Source organism: Theropithecus gelada, chromosome 12, assembly GCF_003255815.1.
Source record: "Theropithecus gelada isolate Dixy chromosome 12, Tgel_1.0, whole genome shotgun sequence".
Classification (NCBI taxonomy): Eukaryota; Metazoa; Chordata; class Mammalia; order Primates; family Cercopithecidae; genus Theropithecus; species Theropithecus gelada.
Window position 1 is genome coordinate 23,114,318 of NC_037680.1, and position 21,520 is coordinate 23,135,837.

The following is a 21,520-nucleotide window of genomic DNA, read 5'->3' on the forward strand; positions in this document are numbered from 1 at the left end:
TGTTTACAAATCACTTGGAATCACTTTTCCAAAGTTTCAGTTTCTGAAGGTCAAATAACTATGTAACTGCTTAATAAAGAAGCAAAGAAGTACCTCTAAATGTCTCTCAGCTCTGATGGGCTTATATTCTGCTCCTTAGGTGAGGTATTAGCAAAGCTTATTTATTTTCATTTCCAAGGCTTTTATTTGCTCATTCCCTTGTGGTAAAGCTGATTTCCATGATGATTCCCTTCTTAATTTTAATACCCTTTTTACTCATCATATAGACATAAGAATTTTCCATAAAATAATGAAATCCTTGCAAAGGAAATGAAGACAACTCAGAGAGTAAAGTAAACTAGCTCTTTTTTCAATTAATTGATCCACTGTCATGTGCATATAAGATTTTTTTTAAACCTAGGAAAATAAGGTTAATTAACATAAAAAAGCCTCACTCATCTAGATGCTGAATTTTGCATTTTACCCATGCTGCCTTAAGTGCCTTGATTTCCCAGTAATGACCTAGTTCTCCTAATGAGGAACATTAACCCCTGGCTGTAGCTGTCCAGGACTTAATTGTCAACTGCAGCTGAAATAGGGGAGTTTGCCGATCAGCAGGTATGTGGTATATTAACTCATGTCATTTCAACCCCTAATAAATAAATCTGTTGCTAAGGCAACAGGAAGATCAGCTCTATCAGTATTCTTCCCTCCCTGTAACCAGCTCCCCACCGCCTCTTTTAGAGGAAACTGCCTTTCACACCAAGCTTAAGAAAAAAGAAGGAAATTAACTACATGTAACCATAATTAGAAGTAACATCAATTCTCATCTCAGAAACATATCTAAATTAATAAAAAAGGACAGCAAAGACAGAAATGCTTTTGACGAAGATCATGATAAATTATTTCCTTCAACAGGACATAGGGACTATGAATATACGTCTTAGTAAGAACAAACCTTAAACATTTCATTTCTCTGTTTCTGAATTTTCACCTTCTTTTGTTTAACCAACAAATGATGCTAGGCCAAATAATGCTGAAATAGCTAATTAGTTGCATAGCCAATAAAGATGATGGGGGGGGGGAAGCTTACATAATTTGTAATAGTTATTGCTGTGCTACCTTGGAATTTTTTGGTATGATTGACTGAGCAAAAAATAAATAAATAAATGAAAACCTTCCTGGGTAATCTAGAAAAGCTACTGGAGCTCATTCACTTAGGATTTCACATAAGAGTTTAAAAAGCGATTTCAATGGATTGTTTCAAAATGACTTAACATCTGGATTATGGTGGAGGGTAGGTTAAAAAATAATCTACAGGGATCTTCACTTCTGGATTTATTGTTCCATAATAACTTAGAAATTACTTTGGTTTTAACCAGTTTGAGCTTTTCCTCCCCAACATTACTACTCTTCTGTTAAAATGCATTATTCTATTTTAACAAAATCTTGAAGGATTTGTATTTGCAATGCCGATAAAGGCATTTCATAAAAGAAAACAAACCAAGAAACCATAGGCTTTGTAAAAGCAATGCTGATCACATGACCATGTCTATCTGTCATTTGATAAACTGAATTCTTCCCAGAAAGAGAAATAGAACCTCAACTGGACTTACTGAGCGGGTGATTATCAATTACCAAACAGTAACCCTATAATTCATTAACATTAAGTAACATCGACTAAGTACCCCTAATTGCCAGGCACTCTGGTTAGATGCCATGGAAAAAATTCCCCCTAAACAAAAAAAAAAGTTTCTATCTCTATCCTGAAAAACTTTAGAACCTAAAACAAATGCCACCATTAAAAACATGAAATGAGTAGGGCTAGGAGGCATGTGGAAAGTGCAAAGTTCTGTTACATGTTTACGTGGTACACTGGACTGCACAGTGCCTTTGGTGCGTGGACATCCACAGTCAGGGGGATCAACACACCACTGGAATTTAAATCAGGGAAGATGTCTGAGGAAGGCAGAGGATTACAAGGCATCACTAGAGAAATATAATGATGACTACCATCATGGAAAGGCAGGTAACACCACACATTAAGAGAAACAGGAGGAATATTAGTCTCAAAAAAAAAAAAGTAGAAAAGAGTAGGCTAATTAAAGAGAAGTTAGGTCTACCGGGACGGAGTGGAAAAAGTCTTAGTGACCGGAAAGGAGAAATATATTTAAATTCACACACAATCACGTATATAACATAAAAATATATAGCAAAGAAACAGATGATCTATCTGCCAATCCACCTGTCCACCTATCTGTCCATCCATCCATCCATCCATCCATCCATCCATCCATCCATCCATCCATCCATCCATATCATCTAGCTATGTACTTCCCAACTCACCCACCCCTGACTATGATGTTAAGTGAAGTCTGGTGTAAGAATTTGATCAAAAGAATGGTGACAGAGGATCCTTAGGCAAATGTGGGTCTTGAGCAGTTGAAGATGACTGTCATACGCATACCATAATGAAACAGTGTCTTTTGCAACAATTAGTATGTTTACAAAATGAATCATGCTTAGTGAACTTTTTAACCTTGTTGGGCAGGAAAACGGTAACAAGAGCTTTAGTTTATGATATTCTATTATAGCAATACCAGGATAGTGACTGCTATTGGTATTATAACAATACCAAGAGAGTGACTGTCCTTATGCTGACATGGTGTGTTAAAATGTTAAAAACAATCCAAGAGGCAATGAGAAACTAAATGTTGAATCTGTACTTATTTTCCATATGTTCAATGATTTGGAAAATAGTCAGCAAGGCACCAAATATGGAATTTTGGAAATTATAAATGGGATTCTGGTGAGGCTCTTTCTTTCGCCATGGATTTCTTAGTATCCATTTTCTTACCACTAATTCAAAATCCTGAAATAGATTCCCATAGATTAATCTAATAGTGCTATGTTAGAGGATAAAATAAAACTGTAAGTCATATAGCACATGGTAATTTTAGCCAGATATTTGATTATAATTTTTCCCAAAAATTCTAGTAAAATTCTTTAGAGAGCTTTTCGTTTTTTAAATGCCAGAGTTCATTCTCTTTAAAGACAAAATTCTTTAAAGACAAAAACCAAACAAACAAACTAACCAATAAATTCCCCAAAACACTCTAGGCATGAAAAAGGTAACTAAAGAAAACTTATCACTAAATTGAGAATGACTATAAATAATTAGAACCTTATTATTTCACGTGAGCTTTGACTGTCTAATTGATGGAAAAACACAGAACTGGTTGGATGATCCCTTTCGAAGAGCTATTGGTCATTATTCCTAGTCAATCTGACAACTAGCTACTTAAAATAGTTATAAAGCAAATACTCCTTACATCAAGGGTTACTTAACTGTGAAAATGAATACTACTGGGAAACATCTATGGAATCATCTTTTTTAGAGCTCAGAATATGTAAGATGGCTTCTCACAGGTATGAGGAAGTTTTGGTGGAGTGTGCTGAAAAGCAGATAGCCAGAGCATGTGAACATCTTTTCCGGAACCATTATTCTGTGAGGATCATTCTTCTCTTAGAAAAACAGATTTACACATAACATTGAAATAGAACAAAGAACATTAGTGTCCAAAAATTAACACTTTGCCCTTCTGTTCACAGCCTAGCATAGTACCTGAAGACTGATTTCCAAAAGTATTCTCCACCCCACATCATCCTCTGTCCTTCCCAAAGTATTCTATTACAAGGTAATGACCAGAAAAGCCTAAAAGATTTAAGACGGCCTACTCACCATACTTTTTCTAAGTTATTTCAGCAATGAGAAAACCAAGGTAAGTTTATTCTGGCCTGAAAAGCATATCATTCAATCATCCAAAACACATCCTTTCAGAAGACTAGTCATTGATTGTGTTTTTGAAGTTATATTTTTAAACCTCAGAGAGTCAAAGAGTGAAACAGAGCAATTTATTTTAGTACCAAGTAATAAAGCATAATTTTCCATTTTATATCAATCATATATTGTGTTAGAAATTGCCAAAGTTTCTAAACATATAGATGTCAAAGTCATTCAATATTATGGTACATGTTTTACTTCAGCGACTCACCTAAGTTTGTTTCAAAACTGTTTTTCGTTCTCAATGACTGGACTTTGTCCTTTCTGACTTCACACTCTTTATATCAACTTTGCATAAATTGATTTATCATTATTTTATGGAAAATGCTGCAAATACCATATAGCTCATAAAAAGTCATTCTACTTTAAGCAAAGAGCTTTGATAATTTCCCTTTATCCCAAGTGATAAGCTCATGGTAGAACTTATAACTATAGCTCCTCTAATAATTTCAAACTTTTTAACATGCCTCATGGCCCACTTCTTATTTTTATTAACAAGAATGCATCCAATTATGGGCCAATCACAGAGGTTTAATGATCAGAGTAGAATTTCTTATATCATAGATCTGTATCCTAGGGTTTCCTAGCTACTTAGCCCACATTGAGGCAAATTGTGTTTGGTCTGAGAGAGTTGACTTTTATAAGATAAACCCTTGTTCACTGTCAAGTTTTAAACCAAAAAAATATAATATGTTAATATTCAGGGGAAAAAAATTTAGTCTATGAGAACAAAAAATTAGGCAATTCCAATGGCTAGTGGCAGCCATATTTACATACATCACATCGATTCCATTTGACAGTGGTTTTCAAAGGGTAGTCTGAATTCTTGGGTGTATTCAAGACTTTTTCAAGGAGGCTGCAAAGTAAAACCATTTTCATAAGGATACTAAAGATGTAATTTGCCTTTTTCTCTGTGTTGACATAGGCCCTCATAGTGAAAAACACTGGTGAATAAAGCTGCTGGTGCCTTAGCACAATTCAAGGCAATGGCACAAACAAGTCTGTTTTACTTAAGCATGTCCTTGTAGAAGCAGTAAAATTTATTAATTTTATTAAAGTTCATCCCTTTGATATTTTTTAATATTCTATGTAATAAAATGAGGAACACACATGCATACCAAGATACAATAGTTGTCCTGAGGAAAAGTATTTGTATGCTTGTTTGAGTTGTGAGCTAAACTAGTTGTCTTTTCATGAAATAGTGACTTTATTTCAAAGAACAACTGATAGACAAACCACAGTTAATCAGACTTTGCTATTTGGCAGACATTTTCTCAAACATGAACCGTGTGAACTTGTCACTCAAGGAAAAACAAGTGATAATACTTGTTGCAATGAGAAATTTAAGCTTTTAAGGGAACATTAGAATTTTGAAAAAATTGCACTCACACTCTTAGCTTGACAGCTTCCCATTACTCAAAAATGTCTCTTTAAGAGACCAATGGTGATATTAACAAATATGATTTTTTGAAATTGTATAATGAATTGCGTCAGCATTTAGAAGATCTTCAATTTAGTGAACCTATATTTCCCAAATAACCAATGCATGATGCCACAAAATCCATTCAAACTGCATGCAATGGAGCATGAAGAAATCATTTATGTGGTTTCATATTCCATATTGCAGCAAATCTTTAAAGAACTCCTACTTGTCAAGTTTTGGTATAGTATCAAAGAAGAATATCTACAGTAATCTGAAGAAATCATTAAACACTCAACTTTTCCAGCTATATTTCTTTGTGAGGCAGAATTTCTTCATAAACTTCTACCAAAAGAAGATATTGCAACAAATTAAACACTTAAGCAGTTGTAAGAATCCAAATATCTTCTATTTAGACAGACATGGATTTTTAAAAATGTGATGTTGCTGTTCTCACTGATTTTTTTTTTTTTTTGGGAAATACAGTTAATTTTCATAAAAATACATTATTTATGTTAACATATATTTGGTTCTTTATTGCTATTTTAAAACACTCTAATGTACATTTTAAAACTTTTTCCTCAGTTTTAATTTCTAATAGAGTAAATGTTGATAGGTATAATCCCAACAAACAAGAGCTCTTTGGTATCCCAGTAATTTTTAAGAGTATGTAGGGGTCTTGAGACCAAAGAGTTTGAGACCTGTGGCCTTGAGAGAGTGATCTTTCAATATAGTCTAAACTTGTTTTTTTTGGTCCTTCCAGCAGTGTGTCTTTTATGCCCATCATAATAACTATTAGAGAATGCTTAAAGGCTGGAACGTGGATTAATATTACAATATTTGTATAATATTTGGAAAGAAAATAGTTTAAAAAAAAAAGCAGTGCCAATTGCAGCCTGTTTTTTACAGGTCTTTCTCTATAAGTCATTTCTATTAACCATGCCTTGCTATAGATGTTTATAATAAAACATTAAGGACTGAGTAGAAAGGAGAAAACAAATTACTCTGCAGAGAACCCAGCAACTCTGCTAAAATACTGTCAGTTATTTATCTACTGTCAGCAGATGTTGCACACTATAATCCTTGACAAGCTCAGTTTGAGAAAGAATGAGGAGAGGGGCAAGCATTGCATTTAAGGGCCTGTTCTCATGCACAGACATTTTAACACAGATTTAAAGCCAGAATGTGTCTTCTAGAAAATGTCACTTTTGATTTTGATACATATTCTAGCAAGTAGGCTCTACATTTGGTTGACTTAGTATGAGATATGTTAGAGGCTGACACTATATTTTAGACCATTCATGATCCCAGTGTGGAACTAACACAATGAGGTCAGCATCACTTCATTTTTAGAGTTGGCTACTGCAACTGCATGATTTCATGGGCATATTTTTTTATGATAAAGAGGAGGGTTTTATTTCTCTTTCCTTAGGCAAGGTAATGACAAGATCTGAGAATCCAACTGCCCTCTCCAGTGTTCCTTTCTCCTTTAGGTTTACATGGAAACAATCATCAATGCATTTTCTCTGGTAAAGATACATGGCCAAGGTGAAAATGCAACAGACTTCCTGCTTCTAAAGAGCTTCCTGCAGGCTACTGTAAAGAAAACTCCCCTTTTCAAGCAGGGAGTTAAGGCAGCTCGAAATACTGACAAGAATATGTGAAGTACAAGGATGGGGGAGGCTCAAACTAAGGGGGTTGAATAAGAAACACATCCCTGGTCATTTGTAGTAGAAACCATAGTTTCCTTCTGAATACCATTCATATTGACTGGTCAATTATATGATTTCCACCCATACAATCAGGGGTCTAAAGAAATGTGTGCTTGTAGCTGGGGATGTTTGATGAATGCTGAACCAGAATCTTAATTTTCTAATTCATATTCACCAATTAAAAATAAACTGTATTTTTATGAGCAAATTTACATAAATCAGATGATAAAGCATCTACCACTAAAGGGTAGGAGTTCAGCTCACAACATTTGCATAAATCCTCCTAAAGAAAATATAGGCGTTTTAGATTTTCATTGAAGAGTCTTGCTGCGATGGAACTCTAATGGGCTTAGAACAGTAAATTTTGAAGAAACTGATTGCTACCCCTGTAGCTAGTAAATGTCTGCCTAGACCCAGTGGCATTTGAAAAAAGTGTTTTATCATAAAATTATCCCAGCAGAGTCCATTCTGCAAGATAACATCATCATCATCATCATCAGTACTCCATGCAGGACCCAACAGCTCTGGCACAATATTGCCAGTCATTTATCTGTTGTCAGCACAGGTTACACACTGTAATCCTTGACTGCCTCGGAATTAGAATGTCTTTGATGTCCCCACAAGAGTTTTTTGCCCGAAGGCTTTACCAATGCTCGGCGGCTCAGTGTTTATTCCTCGTAATCTTCCTCTCATCTCCAGGCTAGCAGTGACAGATGGTTATGGGCACACAATAGTATTAAGAGTTTGATATTTTTTTTATGCTGTGCTCTCTGTACAACAAATAGCTATCAGACGCGGGCCAGAGAGCTGACATGGCTCGCTTAGGTAATGGCAAACAAACAGCTCGGGTTGATGCTTTCTGTCATTTCCCCTCCTAACCCTGCTTGTTTTCATTGTATACTCTCAAAGGTAAACTATATTAACCTTATAGACTGTTATTAAAAAGATATATCTATATGAGCATAAAGTGCTTTTCTTTTCTCTTTTTCTTACTCTTTTGATTATGAAAGTAATACTGCTGACATATTGAACAAATATCGAATGTCAACATAAATTTTTAGTGTGTGATAATATCCCCCTTCATATAGCTGTGTGTCAGGCGGGAACCTGCGGATGATGCATAGCAGTAAATAACCCAAACAAAATTAGTTCTCTTGTCAGCTTCTACCTTGTATGTCCCCAGGCATCAGTAAAATTGACTGCACGCTAGATTTTCAAAATTAGCCCTAATGTTAGCTATGTGTCTGGCAACCTCCAAGTTTCCAATGTTCTACTATATTACCCGTAAGGATGAATGTGTTACTTTTATATTTTGGCATTTACTCTTGCTGATGCGGCTTTTTTCCCTCTTCTCCAAATTAAAAATAATTTAGCTTTAACAATAAGAATGTGCACAAACATAATGCTGCATCTCTTTAAGCAACTAACTTTAGGCAATTAAATTAAATTAAAGCAAAAATATACAAAGGAAGAGAGGGAATTATTCAATTTAATATTGTTAATTTTATTAACATAGCTCTGTCTTATTTTGTGCAAAGTATTGAATAACATGGTTTTCACTCTGTCCTCCATATTGCTGCTTTGTAAAAGCAGACTAGAAATTATTTAATTTAACATTTTCATGATAACCTGGAACCAACTTTTAGAACTGATTTTCTTGCAATAAAGAGTACTTCAGAGACAACCAAAGGTTAATGCAATAAAAGAAAAAGCTTTTCAGAAGGGAGTAAATGATGACATCTATTTTACCTTGAAACAGGTTAATCTCATCTAGACCCAGTGCATTTTAAAATCACATCAAAGAATATTGAACTCTGTCACAATCGAAGTAAAATATGATTTAAATATACCTGTTACTACCTTAGAAAGGCTATGCTGGAAGTGTGAAGTTGCACAAACAAATTCAAAAACACATTACACATCAACTTTCAATCCCTACATTTTACGTTCATACATTTAGAATCAAAGATGAAAATCCCTTTAGGTACCAGATGCTGCAGATCAACTGGGAGAGCTTCTAGAGTTTTAATGTGCTGGAAGGCAAATCCTCGGCAAAGGCGCTTTGCCCGGCCAGTGCGGTGTGCTTATTACTTCACCTGCAAACGGTTGCTCTCAGAAAATCGGACCTAATGATCAGCCTAGCATCTCTGCAATAAAGAGACCATAATCTGTGAGGGAAGTGAACTCTAATCAGGCCACATGCAGATTAAACTAACTGGGAGGAATAAAAACTAGATTAAAATGTTCATGCCTAATACCAGAAGATTATCAGGACATTTTACCTCTTTAAATCCTAATTTATAGGAGGCAGGGTTAAGTTTGAGTTTATATTTGGTGAGATTACATGCTGCAGTTGATTTTCCTCTGTTTAGAAAAGACTCGGCTAGAAAGTATTTTGCTTAGCACAATACAGAGGCATCTGAGTGAAGGGAATGGTTTGAAATGTATTGATATACATATTACGACAAGTAAAATGAAGCCACCTTGTTGAAACTGGCCAAAGTAGTAAATAATGGAAATTATTCTAGCTTTAATATTAATATTGCTTTATCAGTGTATATATATGAAAGAGTTTTGTGATAACTGTGTGTGTGCGTGTGCATAAAATGGAATCTGATTCTTATATTTTGAAACTTTTTGAACAAGACTTGATATGCTAGAAGTGCCTATCCACTACTGTTAGTTGAGCAGATCACTGCAAATCGTTATCTGTAATTCAAATTTAAGCGCATGACCATCAATGTGAAGATATTTAGTAGTACCACCTTGGCAGATCATGAGTAACACCACCACATTAAAATAATCTTTTTCTAAAGCAATAAGGACAGCAAATTATTATGTCAATCAACAGAATATATTTTCTTTCACCAGTTCTACAACTCTTACTAAATTGGCATGCCTTGACTTACCACCTGTGAGGCCAGACAATGTGCAGCAGTCTTTGCTGATTAGCATCTCCACCCAAAGTGGCACAGGGATTAACAGTCAGATTTTGTTTATTTTCACCACGATGAGAGCTTGAATTTTCTGGTGAGGTGGACTTTTTCAAGTCTGACTCCTGCCTTAATGAGTTACCCAAGTATTCTCGTCGTGCAGTATCAAGGCCACAGTGTGCATCACACTCTGAATTAGAATTCTTCAATAAACCCTCCGAATCTCTCTGCTCCGGCTGAAAAGGAAGGGCCATGGACAGAACCGTACCGCCATTTCCTTTAAGGCTCAGCATCTTCTTTAAATGGGTTGTTTTGTGCTTGGGCATGAATCTGTTACAAAAAAAGAATGCAATATACTTTTAGTGGCAAAAAATATGTAAAATTTGTCCTTTACCTTCCTGTAAGGACATAATGATTATATATAAAACTGAGAAAAAATAAAGATGTTATACAAAAATTCCAGAAAAAGTGCAAAAAGTAGTAGCCACTAAGAGAAGTTCAAAAGTTTGAAATTGGACTGGGCTGTCTTTGAATGGTTTCCAAAGAGTTTCTATGGCTATAAAACTTGCACTGCACATACCATGAAACATAACATTAGAGGGATGGTTTATCACTCTTCCCTCACTCATCCTTCTGGATTTCCATTTTGTGTTTTCCAATCACTACATGGCCCAGTGCTTACTTTCAGGCCATACTTGTTCATTAACCTACAAAAATGTTTGAAACTGCCTTGATTAACACTGGTCATTTCTGCTCATGACTGTTCTGTATTCCTGGGCACCTGAATATATATTAAATTGACTTGGCTAATGTTTCCTGAAGTATATTTTAATATCTTTTTTATTATCATTTCTCTCCTATCTTTCCATGACACTTTATCACACAGAGTTCAGTATCTGTTACTTATTGATAGAGAATCAAAATAAAACGAAACCTTAAAAAAGTATAGCTTAAATCCTGTAAGCCACATATACAGATAGAGGGGCTATCCTCAAGGAGCTCACCGTCTATTGGAAAGCAGACCATTAGTGCTTACAGCAGAGTGGGAGACAGACACATGAACAGCCAACTAACCTACCTTGGAACATACTATACATGCAATGGCCATTCCGTTTTTTTTAAATGGAGGGGAAGAAGAGATTAATGCTGATTTGGGGCTCAGTAAAGGCTTAAAGGTTTTAGGTAAAGGATTTTGCAAGACAGAGTCAGGGAAGCTCTAGAATCAAAGAACATGTGATCAAAGGAAAAAGGGGTGAAGAAATACAACTCCTTAGGAAATAACATGCAACCCAAAGAGACGGGATGCAGGTCTGGATGTAAGGTCTAGAGGGGTAGACTAGGCCAGACTACCAAGTGCTTTTTCAGAGTTCCTGAGCCCCATCCGGAAACTTGGCCCCTTCCCTGAATTGTTGTGTAGGAGAAGAAATGGGTTTCGGAGGTAGGTGAAAAAGAAAAAGCACGGAAAAAGCAAAAGGGAACATCTGAAAGAGTAGAAAGAGAATCCAAGAGAGTAATATTACATTACTGAAATGAATCAAGAACCCTCAAAGAGTGTGTAAAATGGGGCATAAAACACTGCAGAGGTGCTACAGAGCAGAAAGAAGCAGCTTTTGGCCTTGTCACGTCATAGGTCACTGGCTACTCCGACAGGCTACTCTCTGCTCTGGCTGAAAGATGGTGCACCTTGAAGAATGGTGTGGGCAGAAATCAGACTGCAGGAGGCTAAGGTTTGTGTATGAAAGAGAGGCAGGCCGGGCGCCATGGCTCACGCCTGTAATCCCAGCACTTTGGGAGGCCGAGGTGGGCAGATCACGAGGTGAGGAGATCGAGATCATCCTGGGTAACACGGTGAAACCCCGTCTCCACTAAAAATACAAAAAAACTAGCCAGGTGTGGCAGTGTGCGCCTGTAGTCCCAGCTGCTGGGGAGGCTGAGAGCAGAATGGCGTGAACACGGGAGGCGGAGTTTGCAGTGAGCCGAGATCGCACCACTGTACTCCAGCCTGGGTGACAGAGCAAGACTCTGTCTCAACAACAACAACAAAAAACAAACAAACAAACAAAAGAGGCAGAGCGAAAAGGAGGTAGAGAGAAGGGAGGGGAAGGTAAGGTTGGACTTTTAAAAATGAGGCACATGGGCACAGTGTTACTCACTTAGGTAGAATACTTGCTAGGGAAGGAAGCAGGATCCTGAAGAAACAGAAAGATCTTATAAGATGGGAGGAGAAAAACATTATAACACGTGTGATCATGGTGTGGGTGAAAAGCAGAGTCTTGTAAAGATAGTGAACCTAGCTTTCTTGCAAAGCTGAGGGAAGAAGAGAAAAATGAAGCTGAAAAAACAAAACAGCTTTAGGTGGCAAGTATAGAACCTAAGGAGTTGCCTCATTAAAGCATTAGGTCAGTTCATCTATTTCAGTGAGGTGAACAAAGGTGGAGATGGGCTTTCAGAAACTCACTGAGGCCTCAGGACAGTCACCGTGGAGACAGGGAGAGGGCGTTAAAAAGGGCTGAAAGCAAGGGCTGATAGGCAACACTAAGAAACAACGGAGGAGCCACAGGAGCTAGAAACAAAGTCTTTCGCTGTAGGATACTACGTACATTCCAGAACCAGAAAGCTTGTTCTGGGGGCTTCTATGTTTGTTTCATAAAGATATTTAAATTTCTATTCTAATTTCAAATACCTTGAGGAAACTCAAACAAATACATAAGAACTCCTCAAGTAATAACTAGATGATTGTATATAGAAAGACAAAACACAAAGAATGGAACTAAATCCTTAAATATGCCCTAATAAAATAGTAAATTTAGTCCTTGATTTAAAATGGAAAGAAACCTGAGCATTTATAGATTATAGTTTCAAACCGCATAGGCCCCGAATTACTGTGGGAACCAATCAACTTCTTCCTGAAACAAATTCAAAATACTAAAGAGATTCTAGAAACTAAAACACAGCAATAAAAAATTGCCACTGATCACCAGAAAAGGTAAAAAAATAGAATGACTATGACACTATCTTCAATTCTCCTAAAGAAATGGAACAAATGGTAAGAGAAGGAACATCTGCACATATCTGGAAAACAATAAAGCAAGTGAAGTAACCTATTTATTTATGTCAGATAAAGAGTGCCAGGCAAGCTTAATAAGGATTTTAACAGAATCACAAGCTCAGCTTATGAAGGATTCACCAAAAAAAAAAAAAAAAAAAAAAAGAAAAAAAGAAAAAAAAATCAATGGGATTCAAACAACATATCTTCATTTTAGGAAACAGTATCATGACCCATCTTACTCATAAAATTCATTTATATTGGCCAGCATGCGAGCAAAATTGCAAATTAAAAGAGATGGGAGATTGGCTAAAGGGTTGTAAACAACAGCAATTGGTAACTGACAAGGAATTTAGCTGTGGGCAAGGTGCGAGGCCTGCGAGAACATTCCCTAAATGTTCTCAAGGATGAATAGAATCTCATGTTAAGACAGGTTGCAGATGACTGACTTGATAGGTAGTAGTGAATAGGGACATGGAAAGATGCAGAATACAAATAGGGGCAGTAACCAAAACAGTTTACAAATCTCATGAAATTGAAAACAATCAAAATAAACCTTGAATGCAATTAGGGCACATAAAAAACACCATTTAGACCATCCTAAATTGGACAAGATGAGCAAGAGCTGATTTGATTCAGTGAACTGATGCCATTTAGTTCTGGATCTTGTTGCACAGGGAAGGAAGATACTAAGTCTGTCAGGATAGAACCCTGTGCAAATGCTGATGTCATCTGGGGCACCTGAGAACTGTATATGTTTGAAAATTAGAGTGTGTTTAGAAGAGCAATAATAATAATCAAGGCAATGGAAAAAATGATTTATGAGGACAGATTAAAGGAGCTAACTATGAATAGCCTGGTTAAGTGACAACCAGAAGGGTACATAATAAGAGTCTCCAAGGAAAAAGAATAATTATTTAGCTTGGTACAAGGGGATGTAACTAGGAGCAATGAGATGAAATTAAGAATGGGAAAATTTAAGCTCAATTTCAAGAAAAACTCCCTGATGGTGTAATTTATTAGCTCATGGAATCAATTCCCTATGGAAATGCTACAGCTAGGGAAACTTAATAATAGAACTGGACAACCTACCAATAAATAATATAGATAACAATCTGGTACTTGAAAGAAGGTAGTTACAAGCTAGGTTTTCCTTGTTTATAATATATTTTCATATTTTTCTTATAATCTATTCATTATAGTAATTGTCACCAAAAGAAGTACTTAGGCAATTAGCCAAATCTAACAGGGTACTTCCTTTAGTTGGGGAAAGTTAAAAACACTTTAGTTTTCATACACTCTGTGGTAAGAATGAAGGCAGACTCTGAAACATTTTTGTACTACTTTGTTACAATAAACCTAGTCTTGAAACTGTATTAATAATTCTAAAAACAAAACAAAACCAACCACATCTACCATCCCACACAATCTATTCTGATTCTCTGTGCCATGAAACTCATATTTTCATAGACATGTTTAATATAAACAATTTATTGCCATAATAGAAATCAAAAAAACTTTATTTCAGCTTTTCTAAATGTAGCTCTATGGTCAATTACTTCACATCAATACCAAGATCAAATAGGCATAATACTAACAAGCAGTTTGCTTAATAATAGTCACCACACTAATTAACCCATCCAGAACATTCTTAATCAGACACTATTTATAATGTACAGTTAAGAGAAGCCTGGCAATAAACTGTTCTATGCGAATAAAAAAAAGAAAATAATACCTTACTGATGGGGTGAAACTGGCTTTTCTATAGAACTGGACAGAATGTTTGTGCTGTCCTGGCATTAACTCAATAACGTGACTATGCAAATAGGCACATGTCTGAACACTTCCTTTCTCTTTCCCAGTTCCAACTCTGGTGGAGGTGCTAATGAGAAGAGAAAAGGTCCTGAGGTAAGAAGTGAAAGAGAGAAAAGAAAGGGTCAGAAGAAAAATAGTGATCCACATATGTCAGGTTTCCCATTTAGTAATTTCCCCATTTCTCTTAAAGAAATTCTACTGTCCATCTTCCAGAATGCTTCTTCCTGTTTCCAAATCTCCTAGAAACTCCACCAGAACCTATTTTTATCTTTAGAAACATTCTGATTGCTGTAATCATTTCCAATCTGTTATTAGTCATGGGATCTCCACTCCCAACTCTTTTCCAACCAATAGCCCATATGTAAAACAGAAACAGAGACCCTCTCCTGCTGCCCATCCTCTCAAACTCCTTTCCTCCCCACCTCTGTCTGCCAGTATGGTTCCAGAGGCATTGCCACAAAACCCCAGTACTATGTTGGGCAATGTTTAAAGACACAGCTGGAACAAGCACTTTCTAGACCTAAATGTATATCCCTTACCACAGACCCCATGTCCAAACACAAACCTAAGATTGACCTATAGGAATAACCAAAGGCCTTTGCCTTTTTCATATTAGCCAGGAAAAGACTAGATTTAAGAGCAGTTTTAAATGCCATTAAGATTGATGGTAAGCAAAAGAAGTGCTCTGGGCACCTTAGCTTATTTCTGCTCTAGTCGAAAGGCTAGAGTACTTGCAGTTGACTCATGGAGGTAGTCAAAAGGCAGGCAATAAGGTTAACATGAAACAAGTCAACTTGGGACATTCATGTTGATTCATGTGCCACTGAAGAGAATATCATGGCTGGAACGCATGCCATGGTGGAATACACTCCTCACAACTGTCTTTTTGAGAGATTTTAGTAAAAAGTACTTACTATAGTTAAGTTCAACCTATAGAACCTCATAAATAAATGCCCAAGGGTAAAAGTCCATATGACAGAGATTATTAGTCATCTTATTTCTGAAAACACATTTGGAAGATAGCAGGTGAAAAAAATGATATTAATCAGTGTATGATTAAAGAGAAAGAAAGAGCATGTGTAACTGATAAAAGATTATTCTGTATTTGAGTCAGTGAAGAGATATAAGGGTGTTAGTAACTGGAATAAGGAAACTGGCCTACATGGGGCAGACAAGGAGAGAGGGAGTTGATGAAGCTCAGCGTGTCTCATGTTCTAGCTCAGCTTTGGGGGATGGAGGAGTAGTAGAGCCGCAGTGTTGTATCCCTCAGGCTGGTGTTTCACAGGTGTGTTTTGTGCAACATTGATTCCATGGGACACATGTAGATGTTGCACCAGAAATGGTTTTGTGGGAAAACAAGTTTGGAAAATGCTAAGTTAAATAAAGCTAAACATTTCTTTACTATAAACTTCCCAAAGTACATGTTACTGTATATTATAAATATGTTCATTCATTAACGCTTTTTGTTCATTCAGTAAGTACCTATTGAGCACCTAATACATGATGGGGATGTGATAATTGTTTTCCAAGCTTACTGGAGTAAGAAACCTGTCCGCCTCCTCCTCACGCACCCCTGGAGGACACAGCTTAAGAATTAATGGACAACAAAGGATACTCTGGGAAATACTACTCGAGGCCCTAGGAGGTGCATAGCCAGAGTCTGAGAAGCATGGGGCAGCCAGATGGGCAGTAGCATATTTAATATAATAGAGATTGCAAAAGGAATGAGAAATACATTTACGTGGGAAAATGATGAAAGCCAAATTTGAAGCCATACACCAATGTGACAGAACAGTAGACAAAAGGACGTCTAAAAGAAAGCAGGAGAACCAGTGAAAAACTGACAGAAAATATGGTTCAAGGCTAATATGGATGACAGCAGAAAAAATATCAACAGTTTTTATCAAAATGATTTCTGTAGATTCCTGGACAGAAACCAAATTGAGGAGAAGGAAAATAGAAATTAAAATAAATAACTTTTCCAAAACTAACTGGGAAGACACACTGAGGCAGTTCAGCAATCTAAGGCCTTGGGTGATTTACAACAAAAAACTATTCATTGTTGCCAAACAATATGCTGGAAATTAATTATAAAATTAACATTTTTAGAATCTGGCCACATAAGCAAATATCAAAGATAATTAAAAAATCATGCTAGCCCACATGTGTCCAATATATCACTTATATGATGGGCAGATTTATATAACCTATAAAGTATAAAAGAAAAAATTTTGATATGGCATTCTCATGCATACACATACACCCCCATTCCTCGTCACACTATCTTCACTAAATAAAGGAATCAAAAGCAAGGAAACCCATCCCAATTTAAAACTAGATGTTTGGATACCACATCATTAAACAGAAAGACACATTTATCCTTGACTGGTTGGCTGCAGTATGGCTGCATGCTCTTCTTTACTGGTAATGGCTAACAGCTAATATTCATAAAATAGGTGGCACATGTCTATGCAGGAGGTTTCAGTAAGAAACTCTGGCAGAATATTATTTAAATAAACTTGAATCACAGATGAGCCAATCATGATGCACACTGCACAAATGCTCTGGGGGAACACCAGCTAGCCCCAACGTGGCTGTGAGGCTATGTTGTTAAGTATTCAATGCTTGGTGACTGAAATTTTGCTTCTCATGGTACAAACTTTTAAAGCCAAGATGAAATATTGACAGCAGTCTGTCACAGGATACTGAGCAAGACTGTCTTGCTTGGACTATGAAGAATTTGTGATAAGATAGGAAAAACAGGATCCACAGAAACCAGCTGTAGTCAAAATTAACAAGCAAACCCTACTTATTGGCCTGAGTAATACATGCTGAAATGGAAAGAAAATTTGTAGTTATCAGACTGACCTCATTAGCCATGTCTGGTCCCAGGGCTACAACACTTAGCGAAGACAGCATCTTCCATTGAAAAGAGAATCTTCCATTGTTAAAAAGAGAAGCTTTAGCTTTCTCTTCTCTGCTTTAAAAGGTGCATCATTTCCTGATGTCTGTCCTTTCAACAGCTGGGATATATATGGGCTGTCATAAGGAAAAGATGGTTCTATTTCCAGCAGCCTATTCTTTTATATTTTTATTTCCCACTACCATTTCTAAGAGTCATTTCTGAAAATCTAACACTTTCCAGATAACCTCATTTATACCATTTGCTTATATGGCCTCTTCTGGCAACACGGTTTATGTGATTAGCATTATTTAACTTAAATAATTATGCCTAAATTCCCCATTCTCTCTTAATTGCAAAGTGTTTTAGATTGTATACAGTGCTAATTTAACTGCCTACTAGTATGAGCAGTTTGTCTTATTCAATTTTATAAAATCCCTTTAGGATATATTCCTCCCACGCAGAAAATTTAAGGTCCTTATGAATGTATGAGAATAAGAAAAGCTACCTTACATGTTGCCAGAACAAATGTTTATCAAACCCAGAGCCATCCTTGCTAACATATGTACACTCACTTCTCACGATCCCCACTCCCCCCTAAAAAGAGCTCTCTAAGAACAACAACAAAACTCTCTCGTTTACACAAGGTTTACTCTAGTAATTCAACACAGTTTGGCAGAGTCCTAGGCTAAACTGAAAACAGGAAATCTTTATTTTCCTACCTCCACTTTAAAGCATTCTCCGCCCACTGGTGGTCAGTTTCCTAAGGTCTTTATACTACTTTCCGAGTGCCCAGGTAACTCCCAATACCCCCCCATCCCCCCACCCACCACTGCCACTATGGGTCTCCTTGCAGCCTGTCTTGAAACTAAGTCCCACTTTGGATCCAGCTCTGAATCATGCTGGGCTCTCTGTTATTGGTCGTGTTGGAAACTAATCTTAAATTGTCACAATGCACTCATCATATTTGGTGTTCAATGCATTATACCTTTCAACAGAGGCAATACCTTAATTCAACGGAAGTAATCACAAATGGGATATGTTCAGGTACCACAGTAAGCCTGTGAAGAAGATTATTTTAGGGGACAGATAAAGAAATCTCTATGAAGCACCTCAAGTTACTCCACTCAAGCAACAGGTATGTTGAAGTGGAGAGAATCCAGGTTGTGTTGGTACACAGGATTACACTGGCACTTCCTCAATTTTGGAGTTTATTCAAATCAGTTTATTTCTCTGAATCTCAGTTTTCTAATCTGTAAACTAGGATAGTAATATCCGCTCTTGTAAATTTCTCGAGAGCATTAAAAAGGAGAACATGTGTCGGGCATGACATGTTGTAGGAGCTTACTAAATCTAAGTAAACTCGCCAATCCTTGTTCCCCTTCATGATGTCCATATTTAAGCCACACTGAATAACACTACATTCCCTAGTCAGTCAGTGAACGAGTCACAGAGTTGACTCAGTTAGCAAATATTCATTCAAAAAATATTTAAGATCTTTCTATGTGTAAGAGGTTGTGTCTGCACTATGAAGCTTTTAGTATGTGAAGTGACATTTTATACATACTGATTTTGGTCTGTTAGCCACCCAAATTGTAAATTACCCATATAATCTTTAAACTAAACTGTGTTTACTAAACTATGTTATCTCTATCACTCAAATGACCTAACTTTTTCCAAACCTAATAATTTGCTCATCATTTTTTCTATTTGTAACTCAGAAGCCAAGTTTCAAAAGCTTCTATTTATTCACCTCATTTAATATGACGATGGTATAGAACAATAAAAGATTTTCCCAATATAGATTTGAAGTAATCTCTTCCAAGCAAGAGGAAGTAGTTGTTTCCCATGTACATTTGCTCTACTTTCTATGTAAGAATTTACCCTATTCACAAGTGTTCTCATTACCTTTGGAATCAAATGTCTCCTATAGCATCAATAAAGGATTGATGGAAACCCTAAAAATTGTCTCTCATCATGTGTTCTATTCCATGATTTTTTTAGGGGAAGCCATTACTTGCAGGTTGAAAATAGGATGGGAAAATGTACTGGTATTGAAGAAAGGATCAGTTTCCTCCTTCCAAAGACATACAAGAATTCTCCTAGGACAGTGTTTCCAACTGGAGAGTCTCCTTTGGAATATGACATGATTTTACTGAATACTATGGTAGAAAAACGGCAGTGGGACAACACTATGATGGATCAAATTTCCTGAACAGAGTATCAGAAAAGTAACAGAGAAGGAGACACTATATTTATATTGATAGACAGTGACAAAAATATACTATTATGAAAGATGAACAAGCTATCAAAATTGATGAGAAAATTTGGGGAATAAAAAGGAGAAAATGTATGTGAATTTTATTCTAAAACCAAATGTTCCTTCTTTTTTCTTTCTTTCTTTTTTTTATTTTATTTAAAGAGTCTCACTCACTCTGTCGCCAGGCTAGAGTGCAGTGGCACGATCCTGGCTCACTGCAACTTCCATCTCCCGGGTTCAAGCAATTCTCCTGCCTCAGCCCCCTCAGTAGCTGGGACTACAGGCATGTGCCACCATGCCCAGGTAATTTTTGTATTTTCAGTAGAGATGGGGTTTCACCATGTTGGCCAGGATGGTCTCGATCTCTTGACCTTGTGATCCACCCGCCTCAGCCTCCCAAAGTGCTGGGATTACAGGTGTGAGTCACTGAGCCCAGCCCAAATGTTACTTTTTTAAAAATTAAAATAAATAAAAAAATTTAAAGATTCATGTTTCAGGGCCGGATGCAGTGGCTCACGCCTGTAATCCCAACACTTTGGGAGGCCGAGGTGGGCAGATCGCGAGGTCAGGAGATCAAGACCATCCTTGCTAACACTGTGAAACCCTATCTCTACTAAAAATACAAGAAATTAGCCAGGCCTGGTGGCGGATGCCTGTTGTCCCAGCTACTCCGGAGGCTGAGGCAGGAGAATGTTGTGAACCCGGGAGGCGAAGCTTGCAGAGAGCTGAGATGGTGCCACAGGACTCCAGCCTGGGCGACGGAGCGAGACGCCATCTCAAAATAAATAAATAAATAAATAAATAAATAAAAAAAAAATAAAAAAGATTTGTGTTTCAGGAAAGGAGTTTTTCTTTAAAATTTGGTTGTGAATAAAGTGATTTAATTTTTCTAAACCTGAGTTTTCTCATCTGTACAATAAGAATGAGGCTAGTCCTGGACTTTTCACAGAGGTAAGGATTAAGCATCTAATCAAGTCTAATGATTATCTTATTATTATGAGGCAAAATGGCATAAAGGGGTCTAGGCATATTGACTGCTTGTAAATTCAGGGCTCTGTCACTTTTTAGCTGACCTGAGGTAAGTCTTTTCTCTAAGAATCAGTTATGTCATCTGTAAAATGGGGATAACAGTAAGACTGCCTTGCAGAATTATGCTTCCATGTTGCTTGGCACATATTAAGAACTCAGTTATTACTGACCATTATTTTTTATTATTGATAATAGTGATGAAGATCATCATGGCATTTAATCACTATGAGAGAAACACTCAACATTCTAAAAACTGCAGTCCAAGACTCCACTGGCCCTTTCATAGTTGAGCCTACTTTATAAACTAGAGACCCATGCCTTCTTCAAGACATATTTTTCTTATTAGTTCTTATAGTTTTACCATCCACTTAAGGCAGGTACTTTTAATGTCACCTTCTTTTCCTTTGTATACGAATCATAGAATTGTACTCATGCATAGAGATACATTAATTGCAAAAAGGTCCAATGTTATTAATTAAACTAATATATTCCTCCATTTCTATTATGTCTTTCCTATGATACTGTTTTCTGCCTTTTACTTTTCCTTGTCTTTACTTATATTCCTTCATTTTTCTGAGAG

General features: G+C 36.6%; 1 protein-coding gene across 3 annotated transcripts in view; it reads right to left on the minus strand.

Moving 5' to 3' along the window:
• The window catches only part of GTDC1 (glycosyltransferase like domain containing 1), a 383,166-nt gene that overhangs the window by 51,040 nt on the left and 310,606 nt on the right, over positions 1-21,520 (minus strand). For 2 of the 3 annotated variants that reach the window (XM_025405484.1, XM_025405483.1), the window contains one exon: positions 9,865-10,218. In XM_025405484.1, the coding sequence (XP_025261269.1) occupies positions 9,865-10,218 (354 nt within the window). Of the gene's footprint in view, positions 1-9,864; positions 10,219-14,669; positions 14,735-21,520 lie in introns of those variants that run through there. The other variant, XM_025405485.1, reaches the window with a different exon arrangement.